We start from the raw sequence: 23811 nt of genomic DNA on the forward strand, positions 1-23811 counted from the left end.
AAAAAAAAAAAACACATGGGCAAAGGTTCTTTGAATTGCAGGTTAAGGGTCCCATCAAAATCAAATCAAACCAAGAATAGAAACATTTTCAAAACCAAAACTGAACTAACTTGTTTTGATTCGAATTCAATTTTTATGCAGTTTAAGCTCTATTTTAACATTCATGAATCCTTCAAAGACATTTTTCACCAATGTTTAATTTAATATGGAATACTAGGCCAAGAACTATTAGTACAAATTTTGTTTATAGCATTCATGAATCACTCACAAAGACATTTTACCAAAAACAGAGACATTTTACCAATAAATAATATAAAATATTCAATCTCGAACAACTAATGCATATTTGGTAATTCTATTAGACTACAATACTTAAATCAATCAAAAATTCTAAAAAAAAAAAAAAAATCAATCAGAAAATAGACCATTTTGTTTGATGTGTGAATGGGTGTTGGTTGTTTGTCACTATATTATCTATCACAATCTTATTCTATTTGAAATTTTATATTTTCGATCTCAAATTGACACCCTTATGCTAGGGACTGTACACCTCTCTCTCTCTCTCTTCCCTTCGTGCGAAATGACCTTGTTCTCCTATGCATGAAATCATTTTTCCCATGTGGCATATTCAAAGAGTTTTTCTCCAAAAAATTAAGAAAAAGAAAAGGCCTAAAAGTCAGTGTGACCCCTACGTTCAGACATAGTGGGGGGGCAAAATGATCACGCCCACCTCTCAATCCCGCCTTTGTTTTTGCTTCTGCTAGTGCTCCCATTGGCCCATGCATTACTATAGAGGTGGCGCTACCATTTACGGAACCCTCTCTCCAAAAATTAATATAAAAAAGATAAAAGATCGCTGCCTAGTCATGTAGACACTGCACCAACACAAGAGGCAAATGAGAGCATGCACATGGGCATATACATATTCTTGATTTCACAATGATAATTAACAATTTTGTGCACTCATATGTCTTTGTCGCTAGGCTACATGATTAGGCAGGTGCTTTTTGGTCTTAGATCCTCTTTGTGGCACAACAGGGCATCTAGTGTACATCTGACGCCCATAAATGCCTTGGGTTACGTGTGACTATCTTGGACTTCGAGCCTAAACGTTTATGGCCATTAGATGCACGTCAGACATCTTATTGCGCCGCCGAAGAATTCAGCCCTGTTCTTTTCCCTTATAAAAAATGGGGAAGAGAATTGCTTCCTTATCCTAGCACAGAAACACATCAATGGGCGGGCACATTTTTAATGCGGGACAATACAATCTTTTTGCATCGACCATGCCTAAACGTAGACACACGTGGGAGGTAGCATTGTTCCTCCTAACAAAAAATGGTCGCTTGCTCAGGGACTTTTTATCTGTTTGTTTACTTTTCGCTTTTCCATTTTTTTTTTTTTTTTCACAATTATCCCCTTCAGTACCGTTGGAGAGACGCCCATTGCTTCCTTCGTCGGGATCAGAATATTTCTCAACAAAGAAACCCTTCAAGTGAGATCACCCAAATATACTTCCACTCAATCTGCCGAAACTCAAGAATTTTATCCCTCCTCTGTTAAGGTCGCTGATTGACTTAGTAGATGATTGGTGGATTCCAAGTCTTCTTAGTTCGGTGGAAACTTGAAATTTTAGTCTAAATACTTCTATTTCCTATAATCCCAATAGTAATATAATATTGAACTTTCTTGTCTGCATCCTTGGAGTTTCCTTTGAGTTTCATCTCTTGGATGGCGTTTTCGCACACGACTCTTTGGACAGTGACTGTTACAAGAACGATAAAACATTGCCCAAGCTTTGGACCTTTTGGTTGCTTCTTGGATGTCTTCGCTGTGATTTTTGGGCTATTGGGTTTCTTTCAGGGAGCTTAATTTGTGAATTTCTTGCTGGTGAGGAGTAGGGGGTGTTCTGTCTCTACCCTCTTTATTGTTGTGGCTGTTTGGTTCATTTAGATTTATTTTTAGTTGATCTCTTCTTGTTGCAATGATTGTTTGATTATGGAGTTTCTTTTTTAAATGGGTCCTTCTTTTTCTTTTCTGAATTTGTAGGGTTACTTGGTTTTCATTCGTTTCTTGCTCTGAATGTTGTTTTGGGTTTTCTTTCTTAAGAAGGCCCTTGATCAGTAAGCTTGTTAAGTTGTTGAATTTTTCTGTGATTTGCATTTCCCTCTTGCGGCCTTTAATTTTCTCATTGATAAGCGTTTGATTCCTGCTTTCTTCATTGATTTGCTGCTTCTCCTCCCCAGCAAAAAATATCTTTTATTGGGTTTTTCCTCTTCTTTTGCAGAGAATCTATCTGTTCCCGTCAGGCTTTCCCGTTCTACATGGTTTTTAGTATTCTTGGTGTTGTTTCTTGAGTTTGGTTTTCTTTCTTTCGGTCTATTTTTCTGGTCAAGGAAGTTGGGATAATGAGAGGTAAAGGAGGAGCATCAGGAAACTACTTTCAGTTGAACACTGGGGCTAAAATTCCAGCTATAGGTCTTGGAACATGGCAGAGTGGAGGAGACCTCTGCGTCGAAGCTGTAAAAACGGCCTTGAAGGCTGGTTACCGTCATATAGACTGTGCCCATCTTTATGGGAACGAGATTGAGGTTGGGGAAGCACTGGCTGAAGCTTTCAAGGGTGGCCTCAAGAGAGAGGAGATTTTCTTGACTTCTAAGCTGTACTGTGGTTCTAATTCTATCAAGAGAATTGAGAATTCTGTTAGAGTTTCACTTCAAAACCTTGGAGTATCCTACTTGGATCTCTATTTGGTACATTGGCCTGAGTGTTCAGCTTTTGGTGATGCTACTGATCCTCCTTGGAAGTCAGGGACTGAGTATAGGCAATTTTTACTCAAATTGAAGCCAACATGGAAAGCAATGGAGGCTCTAGCGGAGTTGGGTCTGGTTCGAGCTATTGGTGTCAGTAATTTCGGTCTTCAGCAGATAGAAGAACTGGTTAAATTTGCAAAGATTGTACCAGCTGTGAATCAGGTTAGCTGTTCTTTCTTTTATTTGATAGTTAAGAATTGAAGTTACCACTCAAACCTTATGCTAAGGGTGATCACTGCTTATTCACTTTAAAATTCATTCAAATATAATATGTAGCAGAAACATAGATTTGGTGAATATTGAACTGAGTTAGGCTGTGCCATACAATAGCTTATGGCTTTAATCCTCAACAGCTTGTGTATTATTTCCAGTTTACAGTGTAAAGGTCCATAACCTGCTGCAGGACCTGCATTTGTAGGCTCCTGAGAGGGTTGGGCTGGAGTTGGGTCTTGACCTTTGGCTTTTTCTGCCTGATGTGGCCACCCTCAGACTCGAAACCACATCTTCGAAGCTGGTAGCCTAGGCCTCTTACCATCATGCCAACCAACAGTCCCTTCCAGATTTAGATGTAATGAATTTTATAGTAAGCTTGACATGCTTTGAGTCTCATATATTGTTTTACTGTTAGCCTCAACCCTTTTTAACTGTTGATTTCAAGAAGAAAAACACTAGTCTTACCATGTTGTCAGTATTGCTTTAATATTGAAAAACACAAATGGCAGTTTTTGTGAGTGGCAGTATTTGTGGATTCATCTCTGTTCTACAGCTACCAAAAGCAGAAAAGCTTGGATACATGGTATTTATGTTCTATTGAAAATCTAGAATGCATCTCTTATACACATCAGAATCAATAGTTAAGCATAGATACCTAGAACTGTTTTTTCCTTGACAGCTCATCACCCTTATAATCTAGACTAAGATCCGTTCTACTCTTACGAAAACCAAAAATCATTGACACGCAGAATATTTGTACTACTGAAAATCTAGACAGTAGTTGTTCTGTGCACTTGAATTAAGAGTTAACCAATTATACCTGGGACAATTTCTATCTTAGAATTCATCATCTATATAGATCCATTCTATTGGATACATATTAATGGGGAAAGGGTTTCAATACTCCCTTGCTGGACTGTTAAGATCGCAGGAACAGAACCAGAAAAGAAGAAAGAACAAGGAGAAAGGAAGATAGGAGAAGAGGGGAGATAGAGAGGTCGCAGGGAAGAAGAAGGGGGGGTTGTCTCGCTGGACAAGGAGGGAATAAGAGAGAGAAGGGAGAGAAGGGGGAAGGGAAGAGATTTCACAAAGATGGAAGAGGGGGGGAGGAGAAGATAGCACGCAGGCTCAAATCCAACTCAATTCATTCTTCAATAAAATTTTCTGATTTGGGTTTCATGCTTAATTTATAATAATTAAAATTAAAAACTTCATAATTAAAGTCAAAGAATAAAATAAAATTAAAATCTACTAAAATCTAGACTAACAAGATTATAAGTAAATAAGGACTCAAATGGGAAACTATCTTTCCTATCTAGAAACTACCCCAAAATAAAAGATTACAATTATTCTCAAATAAAATAAAATCCTAGAATATTCTAATAATCTTGAACCCAAATCAGTAACTTGGAACCCAAATTGGATCTGGGTCTTGGTCCGGGTTCTGGAGTGGGTTTGGGTCGATCCATCGGAGCGCTACTACATCAACTCCCCTGTTGTTTAGAAAAACTCGTCCACGAGTTTTATTGGAGAGAATCAACACCACTCGATCAGCATCCTCGATCAATGGCTCCAATGGGGTAAAGATCCAGCGCACCTTACGATCAACGGTCACATTCTTCTGATGGTCATCAACAAATGATATGAATTTGATCAGAATCGGATGGTAGGGCTTCACAAATGAGATAGGGCCATCAATCAGTTCTTCAGAAACATCCTTCATCGGATTGTCCAGTTCATCTTAAACATCGAGAACAAAGCTTGATGTAATGGTCTCTAGATGGGGGCACGGTTCTCAAGGTGTCGCCACAATGTCATGAGTAACGTGACCTTGCTGTTCGTCGGGGTTCTGAATACGTGACTCTAGGGCATCAAGTCTTGTGTTAATGTCCTGGAGGGTAACAACTTGTGCTTCTCTAGCCATCCTCTCTTCTTGGAAGGCTCTAACTATAGAAACGCAACCCTAAAACAATGCAGAAGATAATGGAAAAACAGAACAAACAATGCATACGGATTTTACGAGGTTCGGCAAGGTTGCCTACGTCCCCGGTGATGAGATTCCGCTTCACTATCAGGGAGAATAGGGTTACAACGCTCGTCCTCACACCTCTCAGTATTGCTTGCATTACAGAGAAAGAAACCCTCGCTACAAATATATAGCGAAAAAACCCTAATCCGGAAAGTACACAATTGCCCTCAAATAAAAAAATTCAAACGGGGGGCTGCACCCCCCTACACCCCCTACTATGCAGGGGGCCTCCTGTCGCCTTGCAAACCCTACAGCCCGCTAATCGGCTAAGGGGACCGTCATCCTGCCTGTCGAGGCGCTGCACCAGTACTCCCTGTGTTAAACTGTGACAGAATACAAGACATCATACACCAACACTAACCACCTTCAATGTCTCTTCATTCAGTCAAAGTAACCGAGTCCATAGTTCAGATGAGGGGGTGGCATGAGCAACCATTGGAGTAAAGAAGTTGACAGTAAATAAATTTGCTGTGATACTAAATAATGGGGAAAGGGTTTCAATACTCCCTTGCTGGACTGTTAAGATCGTAGGAACAGAACCAGAAAAGAAGAAAGAACAAGGAGAAAGGAAGATAGGAGAAGAGGGGAGATAGAGAGGTCGCAGGGAAGAAGAAGGGGGGGTTGTCTCCCTGGACAAGAAGGGAATAAGAGAGAGAAGGGAGAGAAGGGGGGGGGGGAGAAGATAGCACGCAGGATCAAATCCAACTCAATTCATTCTTCAATAGAATTTTCTGATTTGGGTTACATGCTTAATTTATAATAACTAAAATTAAAAACTTCCTAATTAAAGTCAAAGAATAAAATAAAATTAAAATCTACTAAAATCTAGACTAACAAGATTAGAAGTAAATAAGGACTCAAATAGGAAACTATCTTTCCTATCTAGAAACTACCCCAAAATAAAATATTACAATTATTCTCAAATAAAATAAATCCTAGAATATTCTAATAATCTTGAACCCAAATCAGTAACTTGGAACCCAAATGGGATCTGGGTCTTGGTCCGGGTTTTGGAGCGGGTTTGGGTCAATCCATCGGAGCGCTGCTACATCACATATGTTCTAGGAAACTATAAGTCTTCAAATCTCATCTCACCTCACCTCCTCAGCAACATCCGTTTCAGTCCTTTATTTGTCCTTTTGTAAATCCTTGCATGTAATTTATCCACTTTTATTCATTTCCTGCATTTATTGTTTTCTCCACATGACCACTAGCAGAAAATTTTGCAAAATGGGGGGAAAAGGGGGCATTTCCTGCATCAGTGCTTTTTTTCTTTCCTCAACCTAGGCCATCATCTTCATCAGTGTCTGAGGCCCATCCAACTGCTCAGGGTTTTCTTTCTGAATTTCTCTCAACATTTCCTGAGGCAGGATTCATCTGCAGAAAGATCTCCCAGACTGATATCAGCCTAATTCAATCTTCTCTTCTCTGGGCTTCAGATGGTAATGCAACTATGCAAGTCAAGAATTTAATGAATATGGAGGTTTTCTCTTTCTAGGCCTTATTGGTTAATACGTAGTTGAGTGCTCATTGCCTATTTATTGGAGTCTCATTATCTGGACCAATAACCCCAATAATGGAATCAAGAAATCGTAAAATTTTATCTATCTCTGGTGTTCGATCTCACATACAAGTGCAGGGTGTATTCAGCAAAGGAGCCCATCTTTAGGATGGTTAAAATAAAAATACCATTCATTATGACTTCTGAATTGCATGTCGTCCAGATGCTTCCCCATCAATCTTGTTTGAGCTAGAAATGGTTTGGAGTATTCTTTTATTCTTAAATTTGTATAGTAGTTCAGCCTGTGGTAAAAGTTTTGTTTAACGATTAATAACTTACACCAATTGAAGCTTTGGACTACAGGTTGCGTTTCTTGACTTACATATGATTGGTTTATGATAGGTGGAGTTGCACCCTTTCTGGAGGCAGGATGAACTTGTAAGACTTTGTCAATTGAAAGGAATCCACGTCTCTGCACACACTCCTTTAGGTGTTCCTGCTTCCATCCCTGGACCGTCAGATAGTGGATCATCAGGTGGTGAAGATGAACCTGGGACACCTCGGATATCATTCAGAAGATCAAGATCAGTACATGGGCCCATGTTGAAATTGTCCGTTGTTGCAGAAATCGCTGAACGCCATAAAAAGACACCTGAGCAGGTATATTTATTCAACTTATGATATTTCCTTGCAGCCATATTTAATCCCTTGATACTAAAATTTTAGTTCACATTCCTCTTGTGTTGTTTTTGTACAAATGCTCTATTCAGTACACTTCCTTTTACCATAATTAGGTATTGTTCATACTCAGTCAAAATTTTCTTTTTGTTTTATCTGAAACTTGACTAAATCCTGTGCTGAATTGATTTAGTAGTTAATATTAAAATTTTGAAATTGGAATTGATGGAACCAATGTTTTGCATATTTAGAAGAAAAATGAAATCTGATTTGCATAATGCATATGAAAACAACCTCTCTAGTTGATCTGCTAGACTTGGCATGAACTCTGCGAGTTAACTCAGTTTTGGAAGAGGGGGTTTTTAAAATTTATATCATAGGAATAGTACTACTGATATAATTGTTATAATTAAAGTTTGAAGCGGATACCTTGAATTTGGTTAATATATACGTTTATGCTGGAAAATATTCAGTTGGTACAGAAACTAAGCTTGTTTTTGGAGTTTGGATGGTGAGTTTATTGCCAAATTCCTGGATTTGATGTACTCAGAAAAGAACAAGAAGAGATAAGGGGAAGGGGAAGTAGAAAGAACTTAACATTAGATGGACAAATGCATATTAAACCTTAATGCTACTGCTCATCATCTTTTCTATCATTCTATGCTAGAAAAAATGCAGTGGGCAAGTTAGTTCCTGGATTTGATGTACCCAGAAAAGGACAATGAGAGAAATTGGGAAGTTTATTTAATATTTGTATACATCACAAGCATCCTCTTTAAAGTAGTATGATAGATAATTGGAGGATAAGTTGATTTTTGTCATCCCTCATGACAAAGTTCGATATTTTTCACTATTATACATTCAATCTGGGAAAGGAATCAAAACATGGATGTTATACATTTTTATGAGTTATGCCAAATTGGTGAAGGTAAAGTGCAAAAGATATGTAAACAATTTATATATTTACGTATTGTAAACAACAAACAACAACTCAGCTTTATCTCAACTAAATGTTGTTGGCTGCATGGATCCTTTTTCTCCATTCAGCACTAATCAGAGCCATACTTGTTATTAGTCCTATGGTCCTAAGTTATGCATGTCTTTTCTCACCACTTCTCATAGAGTCATTTTAGGCCTACCCCGGCCTACCCCGGGCTCTTTTAGCTCCTTCGATCTGTATCAAATCCCCCCTCTATACTGGCACAGTGAAAGGCCGCCGTTGCACATGTCCATGCCACCTCAAATGACTTTCTCGCAACTTATCAAGTGTCGTGGGCTACTTCTAAATTAGCTCTAATTTCTTCATTCCTTATTTTATCTTTTGTAGTTTTACCACTCATCTATCTCAACATCCTCATTTCAGCTACATTAAGTTTGTATATATGATGTTTCTTTGTTACCTAGCATTCATGTTGTTTCTTCACTACCTAGTATTCAGCCCCATACATCATTTCTGGCCATTTGACTATGCTGTAAAATTTTCTTCAAGGCCTCGTCTGATTAAAACGTAAACAGGGGTGGGAAACTTGTGAGGGTGGGTCCCACATGTTGTGGGTTGGGTTGATAAGGAAATGAGAGGGAAGGAAATGATAGAATAAGTTCTTTTTACTGGGGTGGGATTTGGTTGGAGAGAGAGGAAATGGGAGGAGGAGAGGGAGATGCAAAGTGAGTTTTTTCATGAATATTGCCAAAGTCCTACCAATCTTACCAATTTGGTAGGACTTTGAAAATGAATGGGGTGGGAAAAAGTGGGATACAACATCACCAGACAAAAATAAATATGCATTTAATGAGGTTGTCTAGTAAGTTTCCCACCTCATCTAATCAAACACTCTTATTTGTGGTAGTTTGTGGAAAACAAGTATAATAAATACCATATGGAGATCCTTCTTACATTCTTTAAATTTTTCCATTAGTCTCTTAAGAAAATAAATAGCTTCTGTAGTTGATCTTCCTAGCATAAAACCAAATTGGTTATTGAACAACTTAGTTAGCCAAGTTATTCCAAAAATCTTAAGCTCTTCTACACCTGTACTGGGATACCATCTAGACCAAGTGCTTTACCTATTTTCATCTTCTTTAAAGCTTCCTTTACTTAAGATTTTTTTTCCATATATCTAATTTTTTGTTTTTTCTTTATGGTTATTACGACACTTTGAAACACTAATACTTGTATTGTCTTTATTTAGTAAGTTGTAGAAATTTTTTTCCATCTTTCTTTAGTTTATTCATCGCTTCTGAATACATTACTATCCTCACTTTTAATGCATCTAATATGATTGAAATCTCTACTCTTCCTTTTCCTCATTTTTTCACTAGTTTATGATATCTTTTCCGCCTCATTTCTGCCTAAATTTTTATAGAGATCCTCATATTTCTTAGTCTGTGTTTTCCTAATTTCTTCTTATCTTCATTTCAAGCTAATTTATACTTCTTTAAATCTTCCTCATTTTTAGTCATTTTCCAAGTTTTAAAACTAGATTTCTTAGGTGTAATGATTGCTTGAACTTTCTCATCCCACTTCCAAGTTTCCCTAGATGAATGTCGTTTTCCCTTAGATTCCCCTAAAATATCTGTAGTTACATTTTTTAATATTAGTAGTGTTGCTGCCGAAAATCCGTATGAGCTGATCCTACACAAGCACAGAAGGCAGAGGCCCGGAGGTATCTCCGGGATTAGTCCTACGACGCCTAAGTTAGAGACTGGTAGAACAGTTTTTTCACAGGAGTAATGGTGTGGGTCTATTCACTTACCTCTCCCCTCCTTTCGGGCTCTCTCTTATAGTGCTTAGGGTTTAGGGTTTCTTTTTTGGGAGTCCCCTCGGGTCTGCCTCTTTCCCTTTTTGAGTCCTACTTAGATATGTCCTATCCCCTTCGTGGAGAATATTCCCCCTTCGGATATCTTCTCTTCACGGGGTTTACGTGGTTAGAATCCTCGCAGCCTCTACCAGGTGGGTGGCATGTATCCTTTCCTTGGATACGTGTTCTTACCTTACTGGGTAATTAATTTGGCCATATCAGCAGCCCCCTTCCACTAGGAGGCTCTTCCTATGGGAGTAATCATGTCTTTCGTCATTTTCTTTCCCATTCATGTGTCCCTTAGGCCTTATTCTTTTGGCCTCGACTTTCGTGCGGAGCGGGCTTGACCGAAGCCGGCGACCAAGACCTTCAATCAGGCCCGCTCGGCCCTTGTCTGAGCCCCCAACCGAGGTAAGGACCTTCGGTCAGGTCAGCTCAACCTTTGCCAGAACTCCCAACCGAGGTAAGGACCTTCGATCAGGTCTGCTCGGCCTTCGCTAAAGCTCCCAACCGAGGTAAGGACCTTCGGTCAGGTCCTCTCGGCCTGGGCCTGAGCTCCCAACCGAAGTAAGGACCTTCGGTCAGGTCCGCTCAGCCTTTGCCTGAGCACCACACCGAGGTAAGGACCTTCGGTCAGGTCCGCTCGGCTTGGGCCTGAGTCCCCAACCGAAGTAAGGACCTTCGGTCAGGTCTGCTCGGCCTTCGCCAGAGCTCCCAACCGAGGTAAGGACCTTCGGTCAGGTCCACTCGGCCTTTGCCAGAGCTCCCAACCGAGGTAAGGACCTTCGGTCAGGTCCGCTTGGCCTTCGCCAGAGCTCCCAACCGACGTAAGGACCTTCGATCAGGTCCTCTCGGCCTGGGCCTAAGCTCCCAACTGAGGTATGGACCTTTGGTCAGGTCCGCTCAGCCTTTGCCTGAGCACCCAACCGAGGTAAGGACCTTCGGTCAGGTCCGCTCGGCTTGGGCCTGAGTCCCCAACCGAAGTAAGGACCTTCGGTCAGGTCTGCTCAGGCTCAAACCTCGAGGTCGGTGATTGATGTCGTGACGGCACCATTAATGCTCGGGCAGTCATATCGTTTTTCTTCCATTTATAAAGTGTGGGGGTCCATTTGTGGGCCACTTTTGTTTTTTTTTTTTTTCGGAGAGCCTTCCTTCGGTTTAGGTGTTTCTCTCGGAGAGCTTCCCCTCGATCTCAGTTTCCTTTTTCTTTAGCATCTCGTCCAGATCAAGAGTAAGTACAATGTCCAGTTCATCTGGGTACAACCCCTCGTCCTCCGAGAGGACAATGTCCAACCGAGGGGGTCGAAGCCCCGGAGGGATCCCAGGGATGTCCTCGGGCTCCTTCCCCGATTCGCCCCCATCTCGCAACTCATCGTCCGCGGCCTCGCCATCTGAGTCCGAGGGTGGCCCAAACGGTGAGGGGTTCAGAGAGGGTGCTTGAATCCCGAGCCCAGACCTAGGACCCCCTTGAGGTGGAAGCTCTCCATATCGTTTCCACCATGGACGAGCTGGAGTTGGGGGAACTAAGGGCCTCCTTCAGTATTTCGGATGCTTTCGAGCTCCGACTACCGTAACCGATCGACCAAGCCAGCTATCAGAACTCTGAAGAGCTGTGCTTATACAAGGAGGCTTTCAAGGCCGGCCTTCCTTTCCACCCTTTCTTCGCCCGAGTGTTTCGGCATTACGGGATTTGTCCGACCCAGTTGACGTCGAACGGATGGCGGCAGATGCTCAGCTTCGTCGTCCTCTTCTCTAGGCACCAAAGGCCTCTCTCCCTCCCCCTCTTCGTCAATTGCTTCCTCCTCCAAGCCAGTAAGGGGCTTTCGGGCTGGTACTATTTCAGCCCTCGGAAAGAACCTTCGGCTGTTGAACAGTTACCCAACGTCGATCCACGGGTGGAAGGAGAAATTCTTCTTCGTGGGGTCGACCGAGGGGGTGCCCTTCAGCATTGTCTGGGATATCCCCAATTTGAGGACGGTGAACTCCGCCCCTGCCCTTTTTGGGGCAGACGCGGAGTCGATGGCCATGGCGAGGCGTCAAGACACTTGCCCTCCAGTTGAGTCTGACAGCCTCAAGTCCGACACTGTTTTATTCAGATTCGAGCTTAGCCCAGGTGAGTCTTAGGCCAGCACAAGTTAATTTGCCTTGGGTCTTCGTATCTCGTATTAACTTCCCTCATGTCTTCATGCAGTGCAAATCTCTTGGGCCGAGGCTAGGGCTGCAGCTGCGGAGAGGCAGGCCCAAATAAGGGAGGCCAGGGCGAGGGATGCGCAGCAACATCAGAAGCAGAAGAGGAAGGACAAGAAGAAAGGGGCCCCCTCCTCCGAAGCTCCCTCTTCGAAGAAAATGGCTAGGGTCGAAGGACCCAGCACCGAAGCGGTCCAGGCCCTCCCTGTTTCGGGCCATAACTTGTCTGCCCGAGATGCTTCTCCGGTGGCTGACTTTAGAAGCCCGAGCGTCACGAATGTCCGAGCCGAGGTTGGCTTCATCCCTCGGTGGTCGGTCAAGGAGGACAACACTCTGTCCGTCAGGCGTGTAGCTCGTGAGCTGGTACAGAAGGGCAGTTTCCCCCGAGATGCCGCCGAAGCATAACGCCAGGGGACGGCGGCCATGATAACTAGCCCCTGCATCTTCATGGCAGGGGTAAGCTTCGGTCTTCAAAACCTTAATTTATTATCATTCCAAAATTCTAACCATCAATGTCTTACACAGGCTCAAAACCAAGTTGGTCAACTGGCGATCTGGGCCGAAGCCTTAGCCCGAGACCTCGAGGCTTCTGAACACGAGAAGTCTATCCTAAAAAATAAGCGTTCGGTCCTCCTCGAGAAGGGGGAGCACCTGGAAGCGGACCTTCTCTGTACTTGCCAGGAATGTGATCGGAAGCTTACTGAGCTGAAGGCACAGATAGCGACGAGGGTTCAGGAGGCCAAGGTCCGAGGGGCCGAGAGGTATAGGGCCTCTAAGGACTTTTAGGAGGAGGTCAGGCGTGCCATCACCCCTGGGTTCACAATGGGTGCTACCGAGGTTCGAGACTGGGTCCTCGAGCATTACCCAGAGGTCTCCTTTGAGGATAGTGGGCTCATTTTCGAAGAGGAGGATGTTAAGGGAGCCCCGACAGCCACCGAGGTGGCCAATGCTGACGACGAAGGCCGTAGCGAGGAAGGTGAGGTTCAGCTGCAACGCGAGGTGCCTCCGACTCCTGGTCACGATGGCTTCGATCGAGAGACCCCCCGTCATGCCGAGGACGAGGTTGTGAACCCGATGGACGCCCCCTGAAGCCGCCTTTTTAAGCCTAGGGTACTTTTTTTTTTGTAATTTAAGCCTTCAGGCTTTTTCATGTAATCTCAACCTTCGGGCTTTTTTATGGAATGACTGTTTCAGTTTCTTCGGTTCCCTTTACTCCTCGTCTTGTCTTTCTTTTTTTCTTTTTGAAGTCCACTAAGGGATCTTTAGCCCGTCGGTTGGTACATGAAGGCCGAGAGCCCTTATGCCAGTACTTTTTCCCAAGTGTAATATGTGTCTTGGCCTGTCTTACTACGAGGCTTGGTCCTGTTGCATCAGCCGGTTCAAGGGCAGGAGCCTTGGAGGGAGGCCTTGTATAAGTAGGATTTTAGTGTCTCCCTTCAGCTCCAGCCGAGGGAGTTTTCCTTATGTACGGAGATTAGGGGATGCCGTTGACCTTTTCGGCCTTGGGCCGAGCACCCAATCGAGGTAATGACCTTCAAGGTAACGGCTTTCGGTCGTATTCCCTCGGGTTTGGCCTGAGCCCACAATCGAGGCATGGACCTTCGGTTGGGTCCCCCGGCCTTAGCTTGAGCCCCCCAACCGAGGAATATTTCTTAGAGACTTGTCAAAATTCGATTGTCTTAAACCAGCTTATATATTTTTCGTAATAAAAATCCTCGGAAGTGCCTGGGGGTGTGCCTGGGGGTGTAAAACTACAAACTGAGACTGTTCTAAGAAGCGAAAACAAAAACTAAGCAAATGTGCATGTTGCGACTACTGATAAAATTTCCTCAGGTTCTTCGAGTTCCATGATCGAGGTACCCTTTCTCCCCTCGTAGTCTTCAGGTGATAGGACCCGGGCCGTATTATCCTGGTGACTCTATAAGGTCCTTCCCAATTTGGAGCCAACTTTCCTTGATGCTTCGGATCTGATATCTCCGCCCTTCTGAGGACGAGGTCACCCATTCTGAACTCGTTTCTTCGGACTTTAGAATTGTAATGCCTCGCAACCTTTTGCTGGTAGGCGGCGATCCTTTCTTACGAGGCGTCTCTGACTTCAGTCAAGAGGTTTAAATTAGCTCGGAGTCCTCTATCGTTTTCTTCTTCATCGTAATACTGAATCCGATGGGTCATGGCTCCTACCTCCACCGGGAGCACAGCTACTGTGCCGTAGGTTAAAATGAAAGGTGTTTCTCCGGTGGCTGATCTCTCAGTAGTGCAGTAAGCCCAAAGGATATTTTTTAACAGTAGTGCAGTAAGCCCAAAGGATATTTTTTAACTCTTCTGCCCATAACCCTTTGGCATCATCCAGTCTCTTCTTTATTCCTTGGAGCAGGGTACGATTGGTTACCTCTGTCAGCCCGTTGGTCGATGGGTAACCGATGGACGTTTTCCTGTGGTCAATGCCGAGCGCATCACAAAACAAACCAAAAGTCTGGTTGGCGAACTGTGTTCCATTGTTTGTTACTGCCACCTGGGGGATGCCGAATCAATAGACTACTGCCTTATCGAAGAAGTCCCTTACATTCTTTTCGGATATGGTAGCCAATGCTTCGGCCTCCGCCCACTTCGTGAAGTAGTCTACCGTCACCACAACAAACTTTCTTTGCCTCGTCGCCAGGGGGAATGGGCCTAGGATGTCCATTCCCCACATGGCAAATGGTACCAGGCTTGATAGGGAGGAAAGCTCAGTAGAGTGCTACCGATGGGTGGGGGCAAACATCTGGCACTTAACGCACTTCCTGACGAACTCTTCTGCATCCCTCCTCATGGATGGCCAGATTAGGCCCTGCCTCAGCACTTTGTGGGCCAAGGCTCAGGCTCTGAGATGTTGGCCATATATCCCTTCATATACTTCTCGGAGTGCGTACTCGGTGTCAACGAGGTTCAGGCATTTAAGGTATGGTGTGGTAAACCCTATCTTATACAGCGTCTCATCTTTTAGCATGAAGCGTGTTGATCGCATTCGTATCTTCCTTGCCTCGTCCCTATCTTTGGGGAGTACACCTGTTAGGTACTTGATTATGGCATCCATCTAGCTAGGCCCATTCTCGCCAACTGGTAACACCTCTTGGGGTCTTTTGGTACTTGGTTGGGGTAACACTTCAAAATACACCGATCGTCCGAGGTCCGTGAAGTCAAAGGTGGCCAACTACGACAGTGCCTCTGCACTGGCATTCTCTTCTCGTGGCACCTGCCTCACCTCGAACTCCTTGAAGGCTGTTATTCTCTCTCGCACTGTCTTTAAGTACTCAGCCATCCTTTGTTCTTTGGCTTCGTAGTCTCTATTCACCTGTTGTACCACGAGCTGTGAGTCACTGTGAACCACTAACTCATGTACCATTAAAGCCCACGCCAGATTAATTCCGGCTATTAGCGCTTCGTACTCTGCTTCATTGTTGAAGGCATCGAAGTCGAACCGTAGGGCATACTCGATCTTGAAACCTTCGGGGCTGACCAGTATGATTCCTGCGCCACTTCCCGCACTGTTGGAAGCACCATCCACGTACAATGTTCAAGTCTTTTCTGCCCGGGCCTCGAAAAACTCCTGGGGATCATCGGGGAGCATTGTCTCGGCTATGAAGTCTGCCAGGGCCTGTGCTTTTATTGCGGTTCTCGGTTTGTACTGGATGTCGAATTCTCCCAACTCTATAGCCCAGTTTACCAGGCAGCTGGACATATCCTGTCTCTGCAGTATCTTCTTCAGGGGCTGGTCCGTGAGCACATATACTTTGTGTGATTAAAAATAGGGCCTCAGCTTTCTTGCCGCTGTTACTAGGGCGTACGCCACTTTCTCCGTCTTTTTGTATCTTGTTTCGGCATCCAACAGGGTTCGGCTAACGTAATATATTGGCCGCTGTTGTCTTCCTTCTTCCTTCGTCAGTACCGCGTTTACCGCCACTGCTGATACAGCAAAGTACAACTGCAAGGTATCCCCGACGTCTAGCTTCGTCAGTAGGGGGTACGGCCAAGTACTCCTTCAACTGTTTAAAGGACTTTTCGCATTCCTCTGTCCATTCGAACTTTTTGGATCCCTTCAAGGCTTTGAAGAAGGGGAGGCACTTGTCAGCTGATTGAGACATGAACCGTCCTAGGGCGATGACTCTACCTGTTAGCTCCTGAACTTGTTTTACATTCTGTGGTGACCTCATATCTCGAATGGCTTGTATTTTCACTGGATAGGCTTCAATTCCCCTCTTCGAGATAATAAAGCCGAGGAACTTTCCCAATGCTATTCCGAATGCGCACTTTGTCGGGTTCAACTTCATGCCGTACTGCCTCAGCACCTGGAACGCCTTTTCTAAGTCTCGAATATGGTGTTTTGCCTTCAGGCTTTTCACAAGCATGTCATCCACGTATACCTCCATGATGATGCTCTATTACTCCTTGAAGATCTTATTCACCAACCTTTGATAGGTGACCCCTGCGTTTTTTAGCCCAAAGGGCATGACTTCATAGCAGTACAATCCCCCTTCGGTCATGAACGATGTCTTTAGGACATCAGCCTCAGACATCTTGATCTGATTGTACCCCGAGTACACATCCATGAAGCTCAGCGCCTTGTGTCCTGCTGTGGCATCGATGAGGAGGTCTATCTTCGGTAGGGGGTAGCCGTCCTTTGGGCAGGCCTTATTCAGATCTGTGAAGTCGATGCAGATCCTCCACTTTTCATTTGCCTTCGGGACCATCACCACGTGGGATATCCACTCCGGGTATTGGATTTCACTGATGAACTGGGCCTTCAACAACTTCTCTACCTCTTCATTTATCTTCTGCTGCCTTTTGGGGGCAAAGGTCCTCTTCTTCCGCTGTACCGGCTTCTTAGTCGGGTTAACACTCAGATGATGCTCTATTACTTCTTGGTCTATTCTAGGCATGTCTAAGGTTGACCAGGCAAAGACGTCAGAATTATCTCGGAGGAATGAGATGATTTTTTCTCGTTGTTACCTCGGCATTGTAGCCCCCACTTGGAATTGGCGAGTGTTATCTCCCCTCTTCGGCTTCAACTTGTACCAACTCTGTAGCCGGTTCCCCCCTTTGATAACCGGTGTCGTCGTGCAAATCTTCTATCGGGAGCATCTCGCCCGCCTTCTCTTTTCCCCATAAGGTGGTGGCATAGCACCTCCGGGATGCCTCCTGATCACTTCAACACTCACTGACACCGTTCTTGGTTGGGAACTTCATCTTGAGGTGTGGTGTGGAGACGACAGCCTTTAGCAGGTTTAAACCAACTCTCCCTAGTATGGCGTTGTATGCCGAAGTAATGCCTACCACCAGGAAGTTGATCATGACTGTTACTTGGCGGTCTCCGATGCCGACTCTTACTGGCAACTCAATCGATCCCTCCACTTTGACCGGGTTTCCGGACAATCCTTGCAACGGGTGTTCGACCTTCTTCAGCCTTCCCTCGTCCAGGCCCATCTTCTGGAAAGCCTCCAGGAAGGGGATGTCAGCTGAACTGCCGGTATCCACCAAGATCCTTTTTACTCTGCAATCAGCTATGGTTATAGTGATTACTAGGGGCGTCATCGTGTGGCGTGTGCACTCCTTCCAGGTCGTCATCCAAGAAGGAAATAACCGTCCCCGTCCTCGCCTTCTTGTTCGACCATTCAGCCACATGCATGCTTCTCGCATAGGCTTTTGCTTTCTTGGCCAAGATTGAACTTTCTCCAGCGGCTAGGCCTCCAAGATTGTCGCTATAACCCTAGTCAAGCTTTTATGATCGTCCCGGAGGTGATTGTCAGCTTCCTCGGGTGTCCGGTCCCTTTGTCGTTCCTAATTGCCTGTGGGCTGGCCCCCTTCTTTCATGGCGGCCTCTGCTGTCTCTACGGCAGTTGTCCCTGCGGTCATTACCATCTTAGGCATCCTCCTTTTCACGGTCTATGAATTGGCCTAGATATCCTCTTCGGATCATTCCTTCTATTTCCCCCTTCAAATGCCAACAATCTTCAGTGTCATGGTCGTGGTCCCTGTGGATGTGGCAATATTTGTCCATATTGCGTCTCAGGGTGTCGTCCCATCTTCCCTGGCCACTTCATGGCTCTGGCATCTGGGGAGTCCTTTATCTGCATTAGCACATCCGTTCGTTTCCGATTCAGGGGCGCATATTTCTCGAACTTCTTCGGTGGACTGAGTGCCCGACCATATTCGGACTTTCGCCTTTTTCCCTCCTCGGAATGTTTGTCGCCGCCTCTTGAGATCATTTTCCTCCCCGTCTTCTCTGCGGCTTCTTCATCGGCTTGAAGGGTTTCTTCCATCTGGATGTACTTATCACACCGAGCCCTCAACTCGGCTAGGTCCCTTGGTGTATGCTTCGCCAAAGACCTTGTTAGCTCTTTATCCTTGACACCTCCCAGCAAGGCCATGAACTCTTCTTTCAGGTCCAGACCTCTGATCGTGATCTTCTCCTGCTGGAAGCGCTTCATGTAGTTTCGCAATGACTCTCCTTCATGTTGTTTGACGTTGGTCAGGTTCAACGTGGTCTTCTGAAAGGGTTGGCTACTAGAGAATCCCTTCACGAAGAAGTAACTCAAATCGCTGAAGCTATGGATCGATTTCGTCGGCAAGCGGTTGTACCATAACCTTGCCGCTCCTTTGAACGTCAAAGGCAAGGCGCGACACATGATGTTTTTCGAGACTCGATGGAACTGCATAGCAACCTTGAAGCCTTCCAGATGATTGACGGCGTCCCCAGACCCGTCGTAGGTGTTGTATTTGGGTAGACGAAAACCGACCGGAAGCGGATTCCTCATGACCTCATCAGCTAAAGCCGTGTCATTAGTGAGGTCTGGCTCGCGAGTTCCTGTCTGGTTTTCTGCTACCTTCCGGATCTCGTCTTTCAGGTCCAAGATCATCTGCTTCAACCCCGAGTCTTCATGTCTCTGTCCCTCTCCTTGGCGTGGTTCCCGATGCCTGGCCCCGGAGGCGCGCCGCGTCCTTTCTTTGGGTGCGGGGCTTTCCCTCCTTACTCGGTTTTGAGGATTCTGACTGGACCTTATCAATCCTGTACTACTCCGGTCCTCGTTTTGAGCCCTCTCTAGCCGGATATGGAGGCCTTGCGGTGCTCCGCCGGTCTTCTGAGAGACAGCTTTGGAGACCTTCATTGCCTCGGCCATTCGGTCATACTTCTCTTGAAGGGCTTCGAACTGCTCCCGTGTCACATATTCCTGCGCCCTAGGAGGGGGTGGAGGATTACTATCTCCAGATTCCACGCACCGAATATTCGGCCGAACGCTGGTCCCTTGCGGAACCTTCCCGATCATCGTTTCCTCGTTCTTCGCCGATTTCTGTCGAGGGAGGGAGCCCTCCTGAAGGTTCCTCCTCATCCATGTTTATACTCAGAGCTGCCCTTACTTTCTTACGATTATAGGTTTTCCCCACCATTACTGTCGTTCCCACAGACGGCGCCAATCTGTTGCTGCCAAAAATCCGTATGAGCTGATCCTACACAAGCACAGAAGGCAAAGGCCCGGACGTATCTCCGGGATTAGTCCTCCGATGCCCAAGTTAGAGACCGGCAGAACAGTTTTTCACAGGAGTAATGGTGTGGGTCTATTCACTTACCTCTCCCCTCCTTTTGGGCTCTCTCTTATAGTGCTTAGGGTTTAGGATTTCTTTTTTGGGAGTCCCCCTCGGGTCCGCCTCTCTCCCTTTCTGAGTCCTACTCGGATACATCCTATCCCCTTCATGGGGAATATTTCCCCTTTGGGTATCTTCTCTTCACGGGGTTTACGTGGTTAGAATCCTCGCAGCCTCTACCAGGTGGGCGGCACGTGTCCTTTCCTTGGATACCACGTGTTCTTACCTTACTGGGTAATTAATTTGGCCGTATCAAGTAGACATCTCGTTCCACATCATATTAGTGTCTTCATCATAGTCCTACCTTCCTTGTGTTATTAATTTAATTGTAAATGTCTACTTTTCTCCTTTTAAGTTCCACCATCTTATACGAGGGCAAATAAACTCACAGTCCCTAAGATTCAGCGTTTAACACATTTCCATGACCAAGTATAAAGAAGAAACATATACATGTAAATTCATTGTATAAACAAGAAACACTTTAGGCTTGTCCTAACAAGTCAATAATGTGTGAAAATATTTTTCGTAACCTGGTGACCTTATTGAAAATTAATTTTTCTCGCTTGAAACATGTTTCTTGGCTATTTTGGTTTTGACAGTTGCTACAAGCAGTAAAATCCAATTGAAAAATGCATTTCATCCCATCAGGTAGCTCTCTTGTGGGGTTGAAAGCATAGGAATTGAGACTTGTGGGATCTTATCTAAACGTGCACAACTGACAGGGGTGCTAATGTGCTTGCTATGTGACTGCCAGTGCATTCATGCATGCATTTCTTTTTTTTTTTTTTTTTTTTTTTTTTTAATGTAAATGTATGCATAACTCTTTGAAAAGAAATGCTTGTCCTTGGCACAATTTCAAGTTTGGCTTATTTCGATTCTAGAACCCTCTTGGGATCAGTTGGTAATTGACCAAGTCATGTTATCTTGGATGATCATATATTCAGTTTGCAGATTGATCATACAGAGAAGTCTGGTGGGGCAGGGTTGGTGTTTAGGCAGTTTTTACTCCAAACACCTTAACCTGAGAGTCAATCTGGCTTAAGAACATACCCATCTAAAATTTTTTCTTAAGAATTTGTAGTTTAATGTTTTTAATGAGACTTAATTGGATCGACACCATTATATATGATTCAAGCTCCTTTTTTTTCCCTTTTTCTTTGTTCCTTTCTTTTTTGTATTAGTGAGAGAGGTTTCCACCATGCTTGAACCTGGACCTTTTCCATCATGCCCTGCACCTGCAAGATGTACAAATGATTTGGTGGTCTTACTTTTTGGTGAAAGGACGCATTGGATATGCCTGCTGTCAAATTTTGTGACGAATCTCGATTATATGACCCACCATATAGGGGATTTTCCCCTTGGGTTTCAATTTTATTGTTGAACTTCTGTTGAGCTCACATCCCTGGACTTGACAAATATTTTTCTAACTTCTATAATGACACTTGCAGATGTCAGATTGATCTCTATATTAAGCATAGTTAGAAGATTATGTGGAAACCATATTACGAAGTTTGGGCCCCAAACAAATTGCCACGCGGCTATTAGTATTATGATGTAATGGATTCCACATTCTATTTAAGGGCATGCTGGAAGCCACTACAAAATTTTTTTTTTTCACTTCGTTTGTCTCTGCCCCTGCATCTTTGGAGTCATTTCAATACTTCTTCTCCAGGGTAGCAGTGCCCCAAATGTCCTGATGCTACAAACTGTAATCCACATATGAATGCATAAAATGTTTTCTGGAAATCAACTTCAAATGCAGCTGTGAGAAACAGATACTTGAGATACATGGAATATCATCGGAGTAGTTCTCTGATAGGGACATTGGTATGAAAAATTAAGTTATATCTGGTTGTTGTAGTTCTTTTTTCTCCACTAACGTTTGTGCTTTGCTCTCTTGTAGGTTATTCTACGCTGGGGACTACAAAGAGGAACCATTGTCCTGCCTTGCAGCCTGAATCCTGAAAGGATTAGAAAAAACATAGATATCTTCAATTGGTCCCTATCAGATGATGAATGGAACCAGTTGAACAGGATTGAACCACAAGTATGCCTCTTTGGGAACTGGCCTGTCAGTTCATCCGAGAGTGGTTTCTTCTCTGGTAGCGGTGGATTGTTCTCGGGAAGTAGTCCTCTCCAAGCTGTGTATGAAATGGAAGATGACGTTGAATAAAATAATGTTAGAGACATTATATGAGTGGGATCATTTCATTTTTTCTTCATGTAAAATTTTCCTTTTTCATTTCCAATATCTCTTCTGTAAAACAAATAGATGTCCCTAATGGAGGGAAATAGCGATATTATTGCAATCCCAAGATAGCAAAGAATGTGAAATATTGTGTCGGAATTATGAATTTGATGTACACATTATGGCTGAAATGCTTATTCTCCTCTGTAGTATATTCAATTGACAATCTAATTTGTGATGCTTTCTTACACTAAACATTATAGATGAAGCTAGACCATGCTTGTTATTTATTTATTTTCAACTAACAGTCTTTGTATGGTCTCTTTTCGGTTTCTTCTATTTGCTTTTTCTGTAGGGGCTCTTTGTTTTCATAGTGTGCTTTTGTAGTTGTTGTGAAGTTAGTTGGGTTTGCATTTTGCTTTATGGGAGCTGTTGGAGGGACTTCTGGATTAGTATATGACTTCGGCATGAGACAGTGTGGTTGGTTCATTGGTAGGCTAGTGATGTATGTGTGGCAGTGCTGCTGCTTGTCTTATTTCTCTATTTCTTCCTGAGCCTATAGACTAGACTGCTTGTATGGTATCTTTTTTGCTTCACATTTTAGTGAAATATATTTCCACGAGGGAGGGGGGAGGGGGGAACTGAATGGTTGTGCATACTGAGCTGGTTCTGTTGGATTAAACCCCCCCACCCCCGCAAACCACTCCTTTCCTTCTTTTCATTATGCAAGTCTACCATTTCAGTCTGGTTTAGATTCTGAGTGGATTTTGTGTCTGGTTTTTTTCAACTTGAAATTACACTTTCCGACCGGTTTACCTTAGGGGTGTCGTATTGGTCGGTGTAGGCAGGGCTGACCTATCATGCCCTAAGCAAAAATTGGGTCAGACCGAAACAGAACAATAAGTTAATTGGTTCTTATGATCAAAGCCAAAACTATCGGTCTGTTCGTTTTTGGGTTACTTATCAGCTTCGTTTAAATGAAGGAAAAAGGTTCTTTGAGCCGTCACATGTACATTATCTCTCTCTCTCTCTCTCTCTTCACATGAAATGACCTCACTTCCCTTCTCTATATGAAGGCAATCTGCCGCACCCATGGTCCCCCATAAATAAAATAAACAAATCAGTTACTTATTTTATTGGGATAATCAGTTTTGGTCCATTCATTTGGTTTTGGCCAGTCTAATCAGGTCAGACCAAAGACCAACTAATTATTTAAGGTTTGGCCGGACTTTCCGGTTTGGTTCAGCCTCCAAATTGAGACCCCTAGTTTGCCATATCACAGGGAAATTCTATAATTTCCCTTCCCTTCTCCTCCTGAGAACATTATATCAAAATTTGGCATCAAAGTCGGACAAAGTCTTGTATAATTTTTCAAAGTTTCTGAATTCAATGTTCTAACCTATTTTTTTAATCCACATGGAAAGCAGGTTAGGGACCTAGGTTTTGTTCTTTACCAATAAGGGCTAGAAATGTCAACAAGTGGAGTTGCCATGACCAAGTCAGGAGTTGAAATTCATCCAAAAAAAAGTCCGCAGTTGAATGATCTTTTATTTCCTAGTTTCCACCATCATAGTCCAAGGTGAGTAAAAAGTCAATATGCCTCGTGCTGCATTCGTGCAGTGTTCATCAAGATTTGCCAGAAGTCAAATATATAAAATTGAAAAACAGGAAAAATACAAAGAAATGTGGGGATCATAATTAGAAAATCCATGTATTAGAACCAACTATGTACATTAAAAAAAAAAAGATGAGCATAGCCCACTTAGCCACTTGGCCACTAAGCCACT

At 43.9% G+C, this 23811-nt stretch overlaps 1 protein-coding gene across 2 annotated transcripts; it reads left to right on the forward strand.

The window, feature by feature from the left end:
* The first annotated feature begins 1387 nt into the window (after positions 1-1387).
* Positions 1388-22325, forward strand: LOC122079994 (aldo-keto reductase family 4 member C10-like). 2 transcript variants are annotated; one of them, XM_042646826.1, is made up of 4 exons: positions 1388-1890; positions 2288-2975; positions 6959-7216; positions 21740-22325. In XM_042646826.1, exons 2-4 carry the CDS (start codon positions 2409-2411, stop codon positions 22007-22009), a joined length of 1095 nt encoding a protein of 364 aa, XP_042502760.1. In that variant the 5' UTR covers positions 1388-1890; positions 2288-2408; the 3' UTR covers positions 22010-22325. The 2 variants fall into 2 exon arrangements, with proteins under 2 accessions (XP_042502760.1, XP_042502759.1); XM_042646825.1 differs by having other exon boundaries at positions 1388-2975.
* The last annotated feature ends 1486 nt before the right edge of the window (positions 22326-23811 follow it).

Source organism: Macadamia integrifolia, chromosome 5 (genome assembly GCF_013358625.1).
Source record: "Macadamia integrifolia cultivar HAES 741 chromosome 5, SCU_Mint_v3, whole genome shotgun sequence".
Lineage (NCBI taxonomy): Eukaryota > Viridiplantae > Streptophyta > Magnoliopsida > Proteales > Proteaceae > Macadamia > Macadamia integrifolia.

Bases quoted from the DNA above. Each gene is read 5' to 3' on its own strand.
- LOC122079994 (XM_042646825.1), top strand. From the start codon at position 2,409: ATGAGAGGTAAAGGAGGAGCATCAGGAAACTACTTTCAGTTGAACACT. The intron at 2,976-6,958 runs GTTAGCTGTTCT...GGTTTATGATAG, and splicing joins TTGTACCAGCTGTGAATCAG to GTGGAGTTGCACCCTTTCTG. The intron at 7,217-21,739 runs GTATATTTATTC...GCTCTCTTGTAG, and splicing joins ATAAAAAGACACCTGAGCAG to GTTATTCTACGCTGGGGACT.